Raw genomic sequence first — 15,956 nt, 5'->3', positions numbered from 1 at the left:
AATGCTAAATATAATATTCAAGCCTAAATTCTACTAACACAAGTGAGCTTTCTGCTCACATCTTACCTTAGAATAGGGTATATATTTTTCAGTGAGCCGATCACGTATCGTATGTTTGTTTACAAACTAAACCCTGAGCTGAGCCCTCCACCGCGCCGCCATGGATCTCCTCGACTCAATAATGAGCAAAATGGACAAGCCGCCCAGTATAAATAACAAGCAAAAGAAAATAATGAAAGGTAAGTTTATGATAGGATAAATCATTGTTACTGTAGCTAGTTAAGCTCTCACAATGCCAGCCATCACAGAGTCAGTGGTGGAGAGGGGCCAAGGCTCCGAGCCAGGTAACGTGGTGGACGAGCCTCGTCATAACATAACATAACATAACATAAATAATAGGATAACAAAGGGCCACCAGGGCTCATCTAGGTTATCCTGTATCAGTCGCACAGCGACCTCGTCATCAGTACTTAAAGATACACTTACAAGTACACAAATACATTATATACTAATTCTAAATATTTGGCCCATTAACAGGGCTAAGTCCTGCAGCGAAATCCTTTACAATTTGTGGTCCCCATACATGGGGATCATGTCTTGTTAAACTATAGTAAATTTCTTATAAAAACTATCATGCAGTGCTATACATAATTATAAATCTAATAAATTTAAGTACTTATCTAATCTGTTTTTAAACATTGTCAAACTAGTGCTATTTACAACCGTCTCTGGCAATGCATTCCAGAAGTCTACCACCTATGACTAAAGAAATATTTTCTTATATCTAACCTGCAGCCTTGCTTTCTAATCTTCCTGCCATGATTTCTAGTCCTACTTCCTCCTCTAAGGTAAAGAAAGATCTCACATCTATGTAGTTTGTATCTGAGAACATTGTAAATAACTCTATCATATCCCCTCTTATACATCTCCTCTCAAATGAAAACATGTTTAATTCCTTTAATCTATCTCTATACTCCAGGCGCTTTAATGCTGGTATCATCCTAGTTGCTCTTCTCTGAACTGCTTCTAACATGTTGATATCCTGCCTATAGTGGGGTGACCAGGCCTGTATGCAATACATGCAATAACATAACATATAACATAAATAATAGGATAACAAAGGGCCACCAGGGCCCATCTAGGTTATCCTGTATCAGTCACACAGCCACCTCGTCATCAGTACTTAAAGATGCACTTACAAGTACACAAATACATTATATACTAATTCTAAATATTTGGCCCATTAACAGGGCTAAGTCCTGCAGCGAAATCCTTTACAATTTGTGGTCCCCATACATGGGGATCATGTCTTGTTTAACTATAGTAAATTTCTTATAAAAACTATCATGCAGTGCTATACATAATTATAAATCTAATAAATTTAAGTACTTATCTAATCTGTTTTTAAACATTGTCAAACTAGTGCTATTTACAACCGTCTCTGGCAATGCATTCCAGAAGTCTACCACCCTATGACTAAAGAAATATTTTCTTATATCTAACCTGCAGCCTTGCTTTCTAATCTTCCTGCCATGATTTCTAGTCCTACTTCCCTCCTCTAAGGTAAAGAAAGATCTCACATCTATGTAGTTTGTATCTGAGAACATTGTAAATAACTCTATCATATCCCCTCTTATACATCTCCTCTCAAATGAAAACATGTTTAATTCCTTTAATCTATCTCTATACTCCAGGCGCTTTAATGCTGGTATCATCCTAGTTGCTCTTCTCTGAACTGCTTCTAACATGTTGATATCCTGCCTATAGTGGGGTGACCAGGCCTGTATGCAATACATGCAATAACATAACATATAACATAAATAATAGGATAACAAAGGGCCACCAGGGCCCATCTAGGTTATCCTGTATCAGTCACACAGCCACCTCGTCATCAGTACTTAAAGATGCACTTACAAGTACACAAATACATTATATACTAATTCTAAATATTTGGCCCATTAACAGGGCTAAGTCCTGCAGCGAAATCCTCTACAATTTGTGGTCCCCATACATGGGGATCATGTCTTGTTAAACTATAGTAAATTTCTTATAAAAACTATCATGCAGTGCTATACATAATTATAAATCTAATAAATTTAAGTACTTATCTAATCTGTTTTTAAACATTGTCAAACTAGTGCTATTTACAACCGTCTCTGGTAATGCATTCCAGAAGTCTACCACCCTATGACTAAAGAAATATTTTCTTATATCTAACCTGCAGCCTTGCTTTCTAATCTTCCTGCCATGATTTCTAGTCCTACTTCCCTCCTCTAAGGTAAAGAAAGATCTCACATCTATGTAGTTTGTATCTGAGAACATTGTAAATAACTCTATCATATCCCCTCTTATACATCTCTCAAATGAAAACATGTTTAATTCCTCCCAGCTCTAGCTAGTTTTATCTCTGCCTGCCTTTTACTTTTTTTTATAACCTTACTCAAATCATCTCTGACCTGTCTGTACCTAATCAAATCTACATCTTCCCCACTTTTCTGCAACTCTCTGTACGCCCTCTTCTTCTCTCTGATCTGGCTACCTATCTCATGAGTCCACCATAATGGCTTCCTGTTTCTCTGCCTTATATCTTTGTAAGGGATACACTGCATCACTTTACCCTTCACTACAACCTTAAAAATATCCCACATCTCCTGTGCAGTTTTATTTCCAAAACTATCTTCCCAGTTTACCTCTCCTAATAACTGATGTAACCTACCATAATTGCCTTTCTGATAGTTTGGGACTCTAGTCTTATTCACTATATTATCCCTACTGGAATTAATGATAAATCTAATTATATGATGGTCACTGTTTGCTAAAGTCTCTCCTACCTCAACTTCCTTTAAACAATGCTCAATATTTGTTAGTACTATGTCTAAAACCTTCCTCCCCCTAGTAGGTTTATCTACCATCTGCACTAAATAGTTATCCTGAAAACTTTCCATAAACTTATTTTCACTAGCATCTCCTACCATCCTCTCCCAGTTTACTGACTTAAGATTAAAATCCCCCAAGATAATTGTCTGACTAGTACACCCCTATTTATCTCATCTACCATAAGGTTGTCTACATCTGCTGACTGGTTAGGTGGTCTATAAAAAGCTCCTACTCTAATAACCTTACTTTTGTTTACTCTAACATCCAGCCATAAGGACTCTACTCTGTTATCTACCTTAATACCATTAACCTGACTGGAAATGAAGGATTTTTTTACATAAATAACTACTCCTCCACCTATCCTACCAATTCTCTGGTGTAAATACATAATGTATCCATCTACTTCATATTCTTTCCTATTTTCCTAAACTTTTCCTCATTTACCCATGCCTCTGTGACACATACAACATCTAAGTCCTCCTCAACTATATAACTAGATAACTCGTCCTTCTTGTTCCTAAGACTCCTGGCATTTACATAAAAACATTTAAGTCCTGCTACCTTCCTAGATGCTGTCTCCTTATTTGGAATCCTAATCTTATTCTCTCCTATTTGCACCTGGAAATCTTTCCTAATCTTTTCACTATCTCTGTTTATCCTATCTAATTTATGTCTAGCATCTTTCTTCTGGAATGCATTTGCTACCTCACCCCCTACACTCCATCCCAACTCCCCCTTCCAGACATCCACTCAGCACATCCACACCCTTCCTACTCAGATGCACACCATCCCTAGCATACAAATCCCTTTGCCCATAGAACCTATCCCATACATCCACAAAGCTGACACTCACATCCTTACACATCCCTTTTACCCGATCATTCACACCAATGGCTCTAGACAACCATTCCCTGCTAACATACACACGAGGCAAGATTCCTGACACTACACACCTCCTACCACTCTCCCTTATCTTGCCTAACATTTCCCGAAATCTTGCCACTAACTCCTCCGACCCACCTGCTCTGACATCGTTCCCACCTACGTGCAAAACTACTACACCCTCTCTCTCCATCCCCCCAACCCTCTTCTGCACCTCCTCACTCACTGCCTTCACACCTGCACCAGGCATACACATGTTTGTCCTCCTATCCCTGTCTTTCCCACAGAAAGTGCTATCTAAATACCTAACCTGAGAGTCACCCACCACACACACCTGAGGTGTGCTAGGCACAACCCTCTTCCTCCTCTCCTCTACCCCCTTCTTTCTCCTTTCACTCACCACAACTACTTCATTCACTCCACTCTCACTCTCACTCTCCCCCTCCCCCTCCAACAAACCGAACCTATTTTCACCCTCAACAGGTTTAGTCCTATCCTCCCTAACTGCCTCCGCTTTCCTTCCCCTCGCAACCTGCCATCTCTGCCCATCCTGACTACTATCTTTCCCAGTCTGGCTCGCCTGCTCCCTCTTCCCCACTCTGCTCTTCCCAACAGAGGGCCAAGCCATCCTGTCGCCCTCAGTAGGTCCAACCTTCGGCCTAACACTGATCTCCTGCCTAATTTTTTCCACTGCCTCCCCTCGTCAGGCAACCAGGACCATTATGAATTGATATGTGGACCGTTACTTCAACCTTCTGAAGTCATAAACTTTGCTAATTTGAGAGTGCCAGCCCCCATATCCCTCCACTGTGCTAGCTTAGCCGATTGAATTGCAAGTTCTTCTTTCCACAATCCTCAACAAGTTTGAAGGTCTGAATGGAAAGTATGGTTCTTGGGTTCTACTACAGTTTCGTACAATAAACTCTAGATGGTTATGGCCACCCTTAGGTTGTTGTTCTTACTATTTACATTTCCAATAAGTACTCTACTAGCCGTAAATGAATAATAACGCTGCATTAGGTCAGGTAATATGTGGTGTCTGTCGAGTTTTAAGTCCAGCAAGCTGCGGCGAGCTACGGAGCTCCATCACACTCGGAAATGAGCAGTACACTGACTTACATTTGTTTATAGCTGGGGTTTGTGGGTTAGGTTAGGTTAGGTTAGAGATGTACCGATGCATCGGTATCGGAATCGGCAGTATCGGCCCATTTTTTGGGTATCGGTATCGGCTTATTTTATGCCGATACTTCTGATACCTAAAAGGAATTTACTACTTAGTGATATATTCGATATAAGATATTGATGATACCAAATTAATATAATACGGCGTATTAAGTTTCCGTGGTGATTACCGTATGTCATAGAATACTGCTTTCTGTGGTAATAAGCCACAACCTCTAAATTGGACGTGTATGAAACGCATATAGGCTGAACTCCGGCATCCTGTCACACGGTCGGTCATGAGTCACCACGCATTCTCACTGTCTCTCAGTCAGACACTGCTCCTCCACCCACACAAAGTTCACACAGGTGAAAAACTTATGTTTTTGAACTATAATCTAAGAATGTCAAACTTCAGATATTAAGAATCCAACAAAATGATTTGGTATATATATATATATATATATATATATATATATATATATATATATATATATATATATATATATATATATATATATATATATATATATATATATATATATATATATATATATATATATATATATATATATATATATATATATATATATATATATATATATATGTATACATATAGTTAGGCATTTTGCATTATTGTAAATAACAGCATATTCTTATTTGATTTATAATTAACAGTGCTAGTGCTAGCCTTTTCCAAGATATCATACTGGAATAGGTGGAAGCTCGAATTATATATGTGTATTAATTTTAATGCAAGTGTAATTTTTGAGTTACTTATGTTAATCTAAGGATGTAAATATTCTGTAACTAAGAAAGTAATGATTCTGTTTTGTAATCATGTGCATTGTGTATAATATGTTGCATATTAATTATTTAAGATCATAGCAATACACTAGAAATTTAGAATAAACTAAACTTCTTTCTATTTAATTGAAAAGATTAGGTGAAAGCTCATTTTTCTGAATTGGTCTACTAATGTGTAATGAATTAATATCAAAGGATGTCAGATTTAATTAAAGAGAAACATACACAACAAAATGAGTTTCTTTTGCTAATATTTTGTGTCTGTTTTACAATTTTAATAATTTTTAAAATATTTTTGATCGCCAAAATATTGTCAATAAAATTAATAATGAAAATGCACAAGACCAAATGGTCGCTAAAGGAGTAACAAGTAAGAATTTAAAATAACTGACAAGAATCAGAAGACTGAGGAAATATTCATTCCAATTACTGAGTAATTTACCTTTGCAAATGGCATCAAAATGTTCTCAGAAGGACTTAGAGCATCCCTCAAAACAAAGCCTCCCATCTGATAACGCTTGCTGTCCACCAACTCATCCTGGTGTCCAGTGCAGTAATCACTATAAGTAGTAGTATCGGTATCGGTGGTATCGGTATCGGTAGTAGTATCGGTATCGGAATCGGCCAAAATTTTGGTATCGGTACATCTCTAGGTTAGGTTATGTTACATTAGGTTAGAGATGGAGGATATTGTATTAAACCATGAATTTACCAGTTCTTGGTTAGGGGGAGCCAAATCATGTCAACTTTTAACATTCAATGAAAATGTGTTACCACACTTTTAAAAAATGGAACTTTCTAAACTAACCTAACCTAACCTGGACACCACTATATGATCACTAATCTAAGCTAACCACAGGAGTGTTGTCCTGTCTTGGACCTTCACCTTAAGGACACTGACATGACCTATCCTGGGAAACTCTCCCCTAGATCCCCTGAAAAACAATAACTTAACCTAACTGAGTGTTACCATGATTTTTTTTTACCAACAAATCATGAAATTTTTTTTATTGATAATTGTGACTGTCCTGGCTAATCTAGGATATATCATAGCCTTAGACTTAAATATACTTCACATTATTACTAAACTGTACTGTTTCATCCAGTAAGCCTTCAAACACCTGAACCTTGGTCTTTGGCCAAGAAACCTGGAGTCCTAGGGGCTTTGCCTCCTTGTCCAGTGCCTCTAGAGCTATTACCAGAACTTCCAGTGACTCAGCAAAGCTTACTGCATCATCGGCAAAAACAAGATCTGTAATTTCAGTATTGCTGACAGATGCTCCACAATGACTTTGGTCTACAACTCTGCCTAGTACCGAGTCCATGCAAATTTTGAAAAGTGATGGAGCAAGCATGCATCCCTGCCTCACTTCCATATTCACAGGGAAGAAGCTGGACATGCCCCCTCCACACTTCACAGCACTCACAGCCCCGGAATAGAGGCCAATTAATAGACCAATAATCCTTGCAGAAATCCCATGGAGATGCAGAAGATCCCAGAGTGTCTCTTGATGCACTGAGTCAAACGCCTTCTTGAGATCGACATAGGCTGCAAGCATCCCCTGTCGAAACTCACGTCGGTGCTCCACCAGTACATGAAGCGCTAAGATCCGGTCAGTTGTTGACGAACAACTTGTCATTTGTTGGGCATGAACCCAGACTGTTCAGGTCTCTGGTGTTTCAGCAGGTGACTGTGGATATGCATCAACAGCAAATGGGCAAGCACCTTGCCTGGTATGCTGAGCAGTTATACTGTGGTAGTTGTTGCAGTCCTGACAGGCCACCTTTTCCCTTCCAGATAGAGATGACCAATCCCTTTTTCCAGTCAGGGGGGAATGATACTAAATGCCATACAGCAGTCAAGACAGCATGCAACCTGCTGATCATTTCCTCACCCCCAGCTTTGAGCAGCTCTGCACTGATGTTACAGATGCCAGCTGCCTTTCCACCCCTCAACTTTGCCACAGCCTCTTGACATCATTAATGGAGGGTGCAGTTTCGTCAATAGGTTGATCAGCATCCAGCATCTGTAACCCTGCAGTTTGGAGCTGTCAGCTTGGAGGATCCACTGTGAACAGCTGCTCAAAGTCCTGAGCCCAACGAGCCATCTGCTGTTCGGATAGCGCTCGCCTGAAATGTAGACTTGGAACGGAGTCTCTTCAGGATTCAATAGGCAGGTTGGAGGTCATTAGCATTTAAATGACACTACATCCTCAGCGAGATCCCTGATATACCTCTCCTTGTCTCTCCTCAGGAGAGCTCTAGTCCTACATGACAGAGCCCTGTTCTGGTCGCGGTTTCCAGCAAGTTTGGCAGCGTGACTCTCCTCAATACTGTCCAGTGTCTCTACTGAGGCAAAGCCGCTCCGTGACCTTGGGCGCTCCCCAACGCCCTTGGCAGCCTCAAGAGTCTCACGTTTGAAGGTATCCCATAGCTCCCCCCCGGTCCTTGATGGTGTTGAGCACTCCAAACCAATTGGAGACTCACTGTTTACTCCTGGGCACATGTCAAGTTCTTCAGTTTCTCAAAATGAAACACAGTGTGGTCACATCTTGGAGGCTTTCTGGACTTGACATGCAGCTTGAGTGAAGCAACAACATACATATGCATAGAATATTATCAACTTGAAATTCACAGGAATTTTCTGTGAAATGAGATGGCGATGGTTGATGATGATAGCACCAGGGCGAGCAGGAAGGCTGGTTGGCCAGCTTCTCATGCCCAATACCATCCAGCCTGCAAACCATCATGTCAAAGCATCAGCTTAGCAGCTGATCAGCACTTTGTCCACCCCCCCCCCTCTCTCTCTCTCTCTCTCTCTCTCTCTCTCTCTCTCTCTCTCTCTCTCTCTCTCTCTCTCTCTCTCTCTCTCTCTCTCTCTCTCGGGGAAAATGACCAACCAGGCTGGACACTGGGACAGAAGTTCAAAATCTGGACTCTCCTGGTTGATTTGGGACGTATGGTAACCGTAACCTAACCTAAAAGAATATGGTGTTAATGAACAGCGCGTTGTTTTATAAGGATCTGCTTTTCTGTTTCATATTTCTGTGGTTTTATTGTTAATGGAATTTTGTTGTATCAAGTCTCATGAGCTAATTTATAATTTCTACCATTTTTTACAGAACAACAAAAAGCAGTTGAGGAAGCAAGAAATAAGGAAAAAGAAAGACTAAATCAGTTCAGAAAACATGTAAGTGTATGACCATATATTGATACTAGTTAGTAGAGTGTATAGAAATAATGATTTCCTTGGGAAAGGTAAATATGTAGCATTATTTATGCATCTTGTTACTAGCATGGCTAGTAATTATATATGTATATATATATTTTTTTTGTTAACTAATTACAGATTGAGGAACGCATCAACCGATTCATTCAGAACGTCACATTGATGAAGAAGAAATTTGAGCCAATGGACCGAGTGGCAAGGAGTATCGTGTAAGGCAACACTTTGTGGTGCTGTACCTCACAACAAATTTTGGAAAATATTTTAGAAATTTATTTCTTAACCTCCTGAATTCCAAGTTTAAGTGACATTGAACTTAATTTTCTTTGCAGGAGAGACGTTGCTGATGTAGCAGGTCTCACCACGTATGCCTTTGGCACTGAGGATGTTGACAGGCATGTGATGGTGTTCAAGAAAGAGTATCTGCTGACAGAGGAGGAGCTGGACGCATACAGGAATGGCGAGGAATGGGATCCAGAGAAAGCGAAGGAGGCAGCATTACTTGTATGAACAAATTCTGCATTCATTATGTAGATTCCTATGTATAGACAACCTCCCGCTTAACAAAGAGGTTATGTTCCTAAAAAAACCTTCGTTAAGTGAATTTTTGTTAAGCGAACCAATTATAACAAGTTTAACCCTGACTTGAGCTTCTATTGAGAGTAAATAAAGCGAGAGTGCATCATAGTACAGTAAAAGGTTTAATGAAAGTAAAAATTATGAAGTTAAACATTTAAGCAGTTTAATTTAAGATTAAGTCATTAAATTGTACACTAATGTATGTATGTAAGTAACTTTAAAATGTTGATGATCTTAAATTTATGAAGGGAGGGAGAGTGGAGCGGAAAAGATGCTAGCCGGCAACCTGTGGAATGTAATCAAAAGGCGCATCATTGTACCACATACAAAACTTATGTACCACATTTCCACAAGGCTTTCCATTTTATCCATTGCAGAGTCACGAGTTCAGGTGCTTCTTTTTAGCTTGCAAGGAAGATACGGTCTCACCAGCCTTCTTAATAGAGTCTGCTGACTTGAAAATGGTAGACAGTAGATGGAGTCAAGCCATGGTGGGAAGCAATGCTATTAATTTTCTCGCCGCTATTGTGTCTGTGAATAATATCCAGCTTCACTTCGAGAATAAGAGACTTCCTGGTCTTCTTAGCAATGCTAGGCGACATTGCAGGGCGTTTTGGTGGCATGTAGAGCGAGGGAAGACAAGCTGCTGCTGACGCTGTTATTGTTTTGAACAGGGGGGGTGAGTGGTGCGTGTTTTGTCCACGAGAGGCGCTGATGTATTCAAAAGCCTGTCGACTTGCGTGATACGGCGGGACTTTCAAACTTGGAAATAATTACCTGGATAAAATTTCATTAAAGCGAGTTTGGTGTTCGTTAAACGAGCAGATGGTAGTAAAAGGAAACCTTCGTTGTAGCGAAGTTTCGTTATGTGAACCTTCATAAAGCGGGGGGTTGCCTGTATTTCATAAAAATCAAGCCAGTAGTATAGTTTGAAACATAAAAAAGACTAATTCAGTGAAACATAAAAAGACTAATTCAGTGAAACATAAAAAGACTAATTCAGATTGTGTGGCATGACTCATATCTGACTGAGTGGTACCATGCTTGTGTATGAGAAAGCTGCATAAACTGGTCCATATGATAAAAACTCCATAACATTGTCTGATGCTTTGCTCTGTCTTTGCTGATATCCAACAAATTCCTCCTGCTGACTTAGGGCCTTTCATTTCCTCCCCTTCCTCTCTCTAGAGGCATAAACAGGATTGTATCAAGGAGGTGCTGCTGCAAGGGCCAAACCTCCCGACCTTTAATAGAACCAGAATCAACACTCATAGCATAGCATCATAAGCTACACTCTGACTATTGTTGTATACTGTGAGGGCCACCGCATTATTTCCCCTTTATTTAATTATATTATATGTGTAGCCTCTGGCGGCCCCAAGTACGGGCTGTCGCTGTTCCGCTGTGCGGCCAACCACCCTCTCTTTGTTTCCACCATTTTGTGTGTGTGCGAGCCTCGCCTCAGTACCGGCCAGTCTTCAGCGGAGTTAACATGTACGTTTTCGGCACAGTAAGAGACACGTGTGGCTGGACTGTGCGTTACCAGTACTCATTAGTCATCGGTCTGGGAGTTGTGCCCTCCTGTTGAGTAGCTGGCTTGTTACTGGGTAGACCGTGACTGTTAGAGCAACGGGCTTGTTGCTCTGGGAGAGGTGTAGTAAGTTTGGCTACATTTCCTGTTGTACGTTTGTCCACTCGGGTGTGGCGATGCGGAGACACGCGCTTTGTCTCGTCCTGTTTGTTTTGTTGGTGGCCGTGGTCACCAGTGTGGTTTGGTGGGCAGCTGTGTGCCCCCACCATTGTTTGTGTAGTATCAGTAGTATACTGTTTATAGTCTCAAGGTAGCCTTCAGCGGAGATAGACATGCACTCTCGTCGGTCTGGCAGTGTGGGGAGATTTGTGTTGCTGGGCTTTTCTTGTTGCTCATTAGTCATCGGTCTGGGAGTTGTGCCCTCCTGTTGAGTAGCTGGCTTGTTACTCGGTAGACCGTGGCTGTGTAGAACAACGGGCTTGTTGTTCTGAGAAAGTGTGGCCGGTTGGGGCTACATTTCTCGTGCGTTGTCCACTCATGGGGTAGCGGCGCGGAGGAGAGACACGCTTTGTCTCGTCCTGTTTGTTGTTGGTGGCCGTGGTCACCAGTGTGGTTTGGAGGGCGGCTGTGTGCCCCCACCATCTTTTGTATAGTTTCAGTAGTATACTGTATTGTAGTGGTAGTAGCCACGCACACTATTGAATGCTGAGAGGCTTCATGTCGGCCAGTGGTGCATAGTTGTCGTCCGCCAGACTTGTCTGCGACGAGTATTTGGACTCCATGTATAGTGGTTGTCACCCGTAGGTGGTGTCTGGGCTTGTGTGTACATCACCGGATGTGCTGTACACATCCTATATTGTAGTAGATTGTAGGCTAGAGGTGTCAGTCTGACAGGTGTTAGGAAGCACTTGTAGTAAGATAGTAAAGTAATATACTGCGCGTGTTGTTCCAGTCTGTGAGTTATCACAGTCTGTGGACAAGGCGTGTGGAGAGGCATTAATACTTCATAGAGAAGTGGGTGGAATTGTCCTTGTGGGCGGTTTCTCTAGGGGGTATTAAGGCCTCGCCCTGTTACACATAACATCTACCATTTATAAATTCTACTTGGTTGGGTAAAGGAGGAGAAGGAGTTACTGAGGAGATTCCTTTACAGTGGGGGAAATTATACACTGTTGGCGACCTTGAAAGAACCTGAGGGTTACTGCGGCTGTGAGTTATAGTAGTGGGGACTCTGTGGAGTGTTTTATAATCCCCGTTGTACTGACCGTAACGAAGTTGGCGATTTTGCCAGAATAACACTCTAGTGAGCTGTAGCAGTTAACCGCAGCCGTGTGGCGTACGTAACAATACTCATAGGTTATACTGAGTTTGGACTGGCTTGACTCTGTTAAGTCAGCAAGATACCAACTTATAAACAATTGTAGTTTTTTTTTTTTTTTTTTTTTTTTTAATACTGTTGACCCTCGCAAACTTGGACTAATAAGGGGGAAGGTTGGTCCGAAAAACGGGAATGTCCGACTTATACGAGTTCTGTGCCACCCCCACATCCCCCAAAATAAATAAAGATAAAAATGGGCTGGCAGTTCAGTTTGGACTTAAGGGGACAATGCAGGATTTATTTATTTAACTTGGTGGGGATTAAAAATTTTGGGATTACTATTGTCTCTGAAACCTTCAGACCCTAAATTACCAGATGGTGTAGTTTATTTTTTAATGTCTCGTACGGTTGCTTCATAGCATGACTCAAGCCCTACACAGGACGTGCCCAGGCGTCAAGGAGGGGTGGCGTCATTTAGCTCTCTACTTTTTCAGAAATAACATCCTTACAGGCATAAATTGACAAGAATTAGAATCAGAAACTTCAGGAAGAAGAGAAAACAAGAAACAAATGTTTCATTGTGAGACAGCTGTTGGTGACAGCTGGACCTTGAATTCTGCCTCCCCTGTCACCCTTGTTATCTTTGTTATCTCTTTCTCCAAGACCCTCTTGCCTCACCCCATGCCTCACTGTCAGGCTTCTTCACCCTATCTCTATATCATAAGACTGCTATGATCTTTTCAAACAATGTTTTTCTCATCTTCATCATGACAACTATACATCACATAACTCTCACAATAACATTATTACAAAAGATTATTTTGAGACAAAGGCATAAAGCTGGAGCAGACAAGTAATAATTACTTCACAGTATCATTATCTCACTTCAAAGCATTAGTAACGACTCAGAGGGTGTCCAGTTCAGTGGTAAAACAGCAAATTGCCATGATGCTGCTGATGGCTCCTTCTGAACCCTCAGATACAAGTGAATAATATTTTCTAGAGAAGTAGGGATCTGATGCATTATCATCCTATCATGCTCCAGGAAGTCACCATTGTATACACAATCATGTGTGAAAATTTCATGTTAATCAATTAAATACAACTAGCAAAACAAGGACAAAATTATGAAAAATCTTTAGGAGATAATATCTTGAAAATTGTTTTTTACACCAACAATTTTCACAAAATTGATATAAACTCTGATCAACTTTTGTTTGGTATCATTTTAAACTACAATTAAAATGCTATTGTTTGTTGGAATTAAATTTTTGATAATGTGTATAGAAAATGAGATACAGGAAAACAAAAAAACTTTTGAAAAAAAAAAAAAATGGACGGACAGTTCAACTTGGACTTTAATCCCTGGGTGGGTTAGAGATCAACATTGCAAAATCTGAGTTATTGGGATCAAGGTTCAGCAGTATAAAATTTTTGAGTCTATATGCCTTGCCATTTTATGTGGGATTCCAACTTACAGAATGCTAACTTGTAGAGATTTTTCTATGCCTAGTTAATTGAAGATTGTTTGTATTTGTAGGAATAGTGATTGATGATTATTTGTTGGTTTTATGTTTCATTACAGAAAGAAAAACAGGAACATGAAGATGAATTGAGAGCACAGGAACTGAAAAAGAATCCAGGTTCCAACAAGTTTCTTGAGAAATATGACCGCTTGGTTGGCAAAGAAACAGGCAAAGAAGCAGCGCGTATTCTAGAAGTCAACAAGCAGTTTGGCTTTGGTATGTATTTGTAACTATGTGTATGTGTACTGCCATATCTTAATTTGCATGTGTATGTGTACTGCATATCTTAATTTGCATTTCTGGTGCTACAGTATTTTGTAATGAAACCCCTATACTAAGTGCAAGTATATACAATCACACTGCGTGATTCAAAAGTTCTTCAATTTGAATAGGGTTGGTGGACAAATTTTGTCGTATTCAAACACAAACACCCACTCAAGCCATACTATCAGTCAACTTTTCTTGTATTCATCCTACTTCCTTTTCCCTTCCCTGCCCTTTGCCCCAATCTTTCTCCATTTCCTCTTATACAGGTAACTCTCGATTTATGCAATAGATGCATTCCAAGAGGCATTGCATATATCAAAATTCGCATAAAACAAGCATGTAATTCTCATAAGAAACAATGGATAATAGGGGGGATGCAGAATGTGGTTTAAAAAAATTTGTGCAAAATGCTCTATTTATTTGGCTAAATTAACATGTTTTTATTATTTACCATTCTAAATACTAGAAGTGTATTTAAAGTAAAGGGAAAAGCAAGGAATAATAAGGGAAAACAACAAAACAAAGAATACGTAAACACAACACTCACTGCAGCACTGCCTTCACCACTCACACCACAGTCGGTCACCATCTTCCTCTGAGCTTTACCATTTTATCAAAAAATCCGCTTATCAAAAATAACCCCACATGCAGAAGATGAAGGACATTTTGGGGCCATCTTGGTGAATTATAGGCAGATTGAAGAGATTCCGTCTGTACTCAGTGCTGGCGGACTGCAAATGAGGCACGAGAAGAGCGGAGCTCCTACCTATCGGCCAGCTACGGAACTCTCTGGTGCGCAGTTTGAAATTGCATCTGGAACTCAGTTTGATAATGTGGTTGGGCCAAATCGCATATAAGCAAACCAGTCATGCAAATTAAATTAATTGTAATATTTTTTTGGTCGCGTTATAACAAAAACGTGTAAATCGAGAGTTACCTGTATATGTATGTCATAGTTTATATTATATTATGCTAGGGTATGATTCATTTACTATTTGTTTTTGTAATTCATTAATGTTATTGAAATATCTTTTCAGTTCGTAGTGAACTTAAAAAAGATAAGCGTACAATTGAAGAGACGCTGGCTGACATCAGGGCAAAGAAGCTCAAGAAAGGTCATGAGGAAGCAGAGGAAGGCAGCGACAAAACTGAACCTGAAAATGAAGACTCTGCGTAACGATTATTGGTTTTAGTGTGTTGTTACCTCATTAAAAGGAATCAGTATAAGTTAAATTTTTATCTCTTAAGTATTCCATGATTTATCCCTAAGAATTTTTACTGACAGATTTCACAGTTTGAAAGAGAAAAGGAAAGGCATACAGGAAAGATGACTACATTTCAGGGGATAGGATTTAGTTGTAAGTTTTAAGTGTTGGTAAGAATACAAAATGGGTACAATCAGAATTGTATTTTTACCATTTATGTTAATGTGATATTTTGTTAAGCTGTAGAAAAGCTTTATTTATTGATAGGTTTATTTCTATAAAGTTTCCAGTTATCATGATATATTAAATGTTACATTAATGGTGATTCTAAACTTATTTCAATGTTTTTATAATAATATAGTTGAAAACAGAAAACTCACTGCTCATGTCATTTATGTAGATTGAGGGAAATATTAATCACATGCAGATCATAATGTACAGTTGGTGGCCACAGGATCAGAGGGTGTCATCAGAAAGATCTCTTGAGAGTCATTGCCAAAACAGGAATTCTTTTCTTTCAATTCTGTTGTTATTAGGTGAGGATTACAATCTGTTGCTCATTTCATAATATTCAAGA

General features: G+C 39.7%; 1 protein-coding gene across 1 annotated transcript; it reads left to right on the top strand.

The window, feature by feature from the left end:
* The first annotated feature begins 92 nt into the window (after nucleotides 1-92).
* LOC123513223 (sperm-associated antigen 7 homolog) lies at nucleotides 93-15,401 on the top strand. The gene is made up of 6 exons (XM_045270290.1): nucleotides 93-239; nucleotides 8,850-8,917; nucleotides 9,077-9,165; nucleotides 9,286-9,457; nucleotides 13,967-14,123; nucleotides 15,212-15,401. The coding sequence occupies exons 1-6, from the start codon at nucleotides 161-163 to the stop codon at nucleotides 15,349-15,351; spliced, it is 705 nt and encodes a 234-aa protein (XP_045126225.1). The 5' UTR covers nucleotides 93-160; the 3' UTR covers nucleotides 15,352-15,401.
* The last annotated feature ends 555 nt before the right edge of the window (nucleotides 15,402-15,956 follow it).

This window comes from Portunus trituberculatus, chromosome 35 (assembly GCF_017591435.1).
Source record: "Portunus trituberculatus isolate SZX2019 chromosome 35, ASM1759143v1, whole genome shotgun sequence".
Lineage (NCBI taxonomy): Eukaryota > Metazoa > Arthropoda > Malacostraca > Decapoda > Portunidae > Portunus > Portunus trituberculatus.
The sequence above is the reverse complement of the archived record's forward strand: the minus strand, read 5'-3'. Positions and strand labels throughout refer to the sequence as shown.

Coding starts and splice junctions, on each gene's coding strand:
- LOC123513223 (XM_045270290.1), top strand. CDS start 161: ATGGATCTCCTCGACTCAATAATGAGCAAAATGGACAAGCCGCCCAGT. Junction 9,166..9,285: donor CGAGTGGCAAGGAGTATCGT/GTAAGGCAACAC, acceptor TTTTCTTTGCAG/GAGAGACGTTGCTGATGTAG. Junction 9,458..13,966: donor CGAAGGAGGCAGCATTACTT/GTATGAACAAAT, acceptor GTTTCATTACAG/AAAGAAAAACAGGAACATGA.